The sequence below is a fragment of the Takifugu flavidus genome, unplaced genomic scaffold (assembly GCF_003711565.1).
Source record: "Takifugu flavidus isolate HTHZ2018 unplaced genomic scaffold, ASM371156v2 ctg1011, whole genome shotgun sequence".
Lineage (NCBI taxonomy): Eukaryota > Metazoa > Chordata > Actinopteri > Tetraodontiformes > Tetraodontidae > Takifugu > Takifugu flavidus.
The window spans coordinates 1-5,087 of NW_026621776.1; the positions used below are offsets into that span (position 1 = coordinate 1).

The 5,087-nt window shown below is 43.9% G+C and overlaps 1 protein-coding gene across 1 annotated transcript; it reads left to right on the plus strand.

Moving 5' to 3' along the window:
- Window positions 1-7: 7 nt before the first annotated feature.
- Window positions 8-5,076, plus strand: LOC130519624 (ryanodine receptor 2-like; the record flags this gene model as incomplete). The annotated part of the gene is made up of 11 exons (XM_057023150.1): window positions 8-308; window positions 1,492-1,666; window positions 1,774-1,982; window positions 2,269-2,455; window positions 2,672-2,804; window positions 3,035-3,149; window positions 3,243-3,403; window positions 3,530-3,689; window positions 4,108-4,194; window positions 4,360-4,586; window positions 4,926-5,076. Coding segments are annotated over exons 1-11 (1,656 nt in total), but the record flags the coding sequence as incomplete, so codon positions are not given.
- Window positions 5,077-5,087: the final 11 nt, after the last annotated feature.

A 5,087-nucleotide genomic window follows, 5' to 3' on the forward strand; every position in this document is an offset into this window, starting at 1 on the left:
CGTGATTCTGAACAGCAGGGCGGAGGAGTTTAATTAGCGTTTTGTCGTCCGTGTGGGCGACTTTGATTACGTTTTATTTGCTACCTCCTCTGCCCTTAAATGTTTTAACTGTGGCGAGGAGGGACATCTCGCCAGGGCTTGTCCGAGCCGCGCCGTCCCGGACGCGGTGGCGGCGGAACCCGTTCCGGCAGCGAGGCGTCGGCGGTGCGGTGCGGTGCGGTGCGGAGGGGGCCCCCGCTGCTCCGGACGGCGCGGAGATGGAGTCGAAGGCGGAGGGAAAAGGGAGTGAGTGTGTGCGTGTGACTGAGGTGAGTGGAGAGAATGAAAATGTGGAGATGGTGGTGGAAGTGACTGGCGAGAGTGGTGAGGCGGGGAAGGAAATGGATCCAACTGGGGTGGCATTTGAAGTGTTGGGCGGGCTGGGTGAGACTGGTGATGGAATGAGTGAAATAAGTGAACTGGGTGAGGCAGGAGAGACGGGGGACATGGGTCAAACCGGCAAACAGGGTGTAGCTGTAGGTGACGTGGGGCAGGAGACAGGTGAGCGTGGGGCGCCAGGGAAAATGGCTGGCGAGCTTGGTGAGGGAGGAATGACCACAGGTGAGCAGGGTGAGGTGAGCGTTAGCACAGGTGAGCTGGGTGAGGGAGGTGCAGGTACAAGTGAGGGCAGCGGGGGTGTCTGAATGGTGGCCAGCTCCCGCAAAGCGGCGCAGAAAGCAGAAAAATGGAATGAACGACGGTGGTGACAGAAAAGCTGGACGGCTGGAGGATGCAGCCGCTGCCACAGATACCAGCGACCAAGAGTACACGTCCGATGCCAGTGAGCTGTCGAACACGGTGGCGGACAGCGAGAGGGATGACTTGTACCCCCAGAGCATGATCAAGAACTTTCTCACGAAGACCAAAGGCATGAGGGGCCCTGATTTGGGGATTTACTTCCCCGACAAGCCCCTGTTCATCCAGTCAGCCGGCCATTGGATCAAACACAGAGCAACGTCGGACCTGACTGACCCTGAGATCTTCAGGCTGAAGAAGCACATGGGCAAAGCCAGGAAACAACTGAGAACTGTCCAACAAGAGCACCAGCTTGTAGGCCGACTGGCTGGGAAGGGATGGAGCCCCCCCCTGCTGGAGCCTGCGTGACAGGCCACCGTTGTTTTTTCCCTCTGTAGGATCCTACTATGTCAGACCAGTGCCCATTTCTGTTCCGGGCGAGAGACAATGTTTTTTGTGTGTGTTTGAATGTTGTAAAGGACACTTTTGGATCAATCGGACAGTGGAAAACTCCTTGTGGAGTAACTAGTTTTTGTTGATTCTATTTATTTTGTTGTTAGCACTGTTTTTTTAAAAGTGTGAATTTGTGTAAATAAAGTGTTTGTGTAAAAATCAAAAAATCTTTCTTTCTTCTTTCTTTCTTCTTCTTTCAAAATTCAATGTGATATTTTGCTCTTGACTCCCTCTTTCTGAACTCTTGGTTTTCATCGTGTTCAGGCGCAGTGGTACCATCAGGGCGCCGACCCGCTGGGACGTCCGTGGCAGAAAGGCGATGTTGTGGGTTGTTTGGTGGACATGGATGAATGTACCATGATGATCACACTGAATGGGGAGTTGCTATTTGATGGCAGAGGCTCAGAACTGGCTGCCAAAGACTTTGAGATCAGTGATGGTTCGTTGTTTAAACAATGTAGTAAAATGAAAATGAATCATAAACACAGTTTCTTCTTTCAAAAGAAACAACCCCATACAACCCAGTTATTTTCCTTGGTGTCTTAGGGCTGTTGCCAGTGGTCAGTGTTGGAGTGAACCAGGTGGGGAGGCTAAACTTTGGCCGCTGCGTGGCTTCTCTTCAGTACTTCACTGTCTATGGCCAACAGGAGGGATATCACCCATTTGCTGCCAACATGGCCAGAGACCCAGCTCTGTGGATAAGTTGGCAACAGCCTCAGTTTAGCTCAATAATGCCCGATCATCCCAATGTACAGGTAAGATATTTAGGCTAGAGGCTTTTATTCTAAAACTTTTTTAGTCAATGAAGGCCCACTCTCATAATTGCCTAATTATCTATTTTCATTCATATTTTCATTTCAAATTCCATTTATTTCCCCTGTTCTTATTTTAAATTATTTTTTCCACTTTATTAATTTTTGTTTAGTGTCCTTGAGTGTTCAGAAAGGCACCTTAAATCAAATGTTATTTTATTATTATTTAATAAGGATTGTTTATGTGCTGTTCAACAGACCAAACTAATACTTCTAAATGTTATTCAAGGTCACCAGAGTCAATGGCTCAGTGGAATCTTTATCCAGCCTGAGGGTCTCTCAGCGGTTGTGTGCGCACCACAATGGAGGCAGTGAGATAAGCTTTTTCCGGCTCAGCATGCACATTGAATGTGCTTCTGTCCTCGTTAGCCCTGTGGGGGGTGTCCTTCCGATAGCATCCAACTCTCTGTCTCCAGGTTAAAATGAGATTATATTTGATATCTTATCAAATATGTTTAAATCTCAATATGCTCTGGAACCTCTGAAATATCCTTAGCATTGCTACAGATGTTACAACAGTAATTTTAATATTTATTCAGATTATGGCTGACATTGTAGCAGTGTGACCTTGATGCTTGGTTCTGTTTAATCTCCCATGGGTCCGGCTGTAATTAAATCTTTTGTCCTTCTAGGAAGGAAAGAACTGGAGGAGGTGGACTCTGACTTTGAAGTGCTGAGGAAGTCGGCCCTGACTTTTGCTGGTTCGAGAGATGAGCTCAACCACAAGGATCATAATCAAGAAAAAACATCGAGACTTAAGCATCGGTAGGGCGTAAAGTAAATAAATGTAAACATTAATCAACCATTATTGGGAATGAAGACAAAGACAAACCCATAAAATTTGGATCCAGTCACACAATAATGTACAGTATATGATTACATTTTATATGGATGCAGCTCGTGCAGTAGTAAATATGAGGATAGCACAACAGCCCAGTTAGTCTTCATTAACAACCAATTTGTTTGTATGTTATAAATCATTGTTTTTTCTTCAGGTTCATGCTTAAAAGGAGCAAACCTGGACTTGTAAGCAGCAACTCATCTGCGCGGCTTCTGGAAGATGTTGTAGTTGATAAAGACAACTATGAGCAACTTATCCACAGCTCAAGAGTAAGGCTTCATTTTAGCTTTACAAATAAATTAAAAGTTTAATGGCAGGTCTATTTGTCAGTTTAGATAAAACGAACGACCTTTGTGTTCCAGTATTATTACTCAGTTCGGGTCCTTCCAGGCCAGGAGCCTTTCAATGTGTGGGTAGGTTGGGTGACGTCAAACTTTCACCAACATGAGGCGACTTTTGACCCTGACAATGTTCATACGGTAACTGTGACCCTGGGAGATGAGAGTGGTAAAGTCAGAGAAAGGTTGGTTTCCTGCACCGCTGCAAGTCTGTTTCATTAATGCCTTGTCCTCTCACACCTGACAGCCTGTGTTCTGCTCTTTGACTCCAGTTCGGCATCATGTGGAACATTAATGACCTTTTTCCACAGCGTAAAGCGATCTGTCTGTTACATGGTCTGTGCTGGAGAGGCAACAGGCCTCTCTCAGAGCCGCAGAAGTTCAGGGTTGGAGATTGGTTGTTTAATCGATACAGACACTGGACTGCTCACCTTTACCTCTAACGGAGTGGAGATGTCTACTTTCTTCCAAGTAGGTCTCCCAAGAAACTATTTGATTGGTAACAAATTGTGTCTTTCTTACTCCTCCAAATTTCCCATTTCTCTGTTTCCATTTTCATTTCATAAATATGAATTTTATACTGCTGATCTGGGAAACTAAACTGACAGATGTGTATAAAATTCAAAATTCTTTGAACATCCTTAAGTGTGATCATGTGTTTTGGGTTATTCTTGTGTTAAATTTATCAAATGATAGTAAATATATGAAATAAATGTCAAATCCATAAGCATGCTGAGGCGTACAACAGTTTTTTGTGGTTGTAAGTTTCTAATGTTAAGTTTATTTCAGTCCAATTCATGTCTGTTAACTCCATTTAAAGCTTATAACAAGATATATGTCTCTGTTTAACAATAATGATTGAATTAATCTGGACATGTTTACTGCTCAGGTGGAAGCCTGTACCAAGCTGTTTCCAGCTGTGTTTGTCAGACCCACCACCAACAACATGTTTCAGTTTGAATTTGGGTGCATAAAGGTAAATAATTATTTGCCTTGTCTGCTTGATATGTAATGTATTCTATTTTTTAAAATCGGATTAAATATTCTTTACATTTTGGCTTGTTATAAAAAAATTTCATGATTTATGTTTTAATATTTCATTTGTCAGACTTTGTTTGATTTTGTTTCTTTCTTTATCCAGAACGCGATGCCACTGTCTGCTGGTTTGCTTCGCAGTCAAAGGTGTAACACTGCTCCCCACTGTCCACCAAGGATCCAGGTCCAGCAACTCAAACCAGTTTCATGGACAAGGCTTCCCAGCCAGGCAGTGAAGGTGAACGTGGACCAGCCAGATGTTTACAGAGGATGGAGAATCCAATGCTCTGAGGCCCTGCAAGCCATGAACCTTCAAATTCCGGATGAAAACAGGTGATACATATGAATAATAAGTATAAATCAAATTTATTATTGCAACAGTGAATTATTAAAGCTCACCAATAATCACCACCTGGACCCTCTAGACTTTCCTCTTTGTTATTGATCCACAATAAACCTGTAGATGCTCCTCTCCCGTGCCAAACATTGCTGTTGTGTTGTATTGTTGCCTTTTATTCCTCTTTAGTTTGGAATTTGACACTTTGGAGTTTTAGACTTGATTCCTTCTTTGTAGATCTTAAATATGTGCAAAGTTAACGCCACTTTGAATTAAACCTCAGGAAGCATCTATGCTGAAATCCTCATTTGTTGTGTGTGATAAACTATGTTTAGGTCTTTTGACATTCTGGAGCTGTCAGAACTGGAAGACCTTTTGACCTTTCATCACCACACTCTCCGCCTCTACTGCTCTTTATGCTCCCTTGGAAACACCAGAGTCAGCCATGCCATTTGCAGTTACATGGACCAATCCCAGATCCTTCATGCCATTCAGTC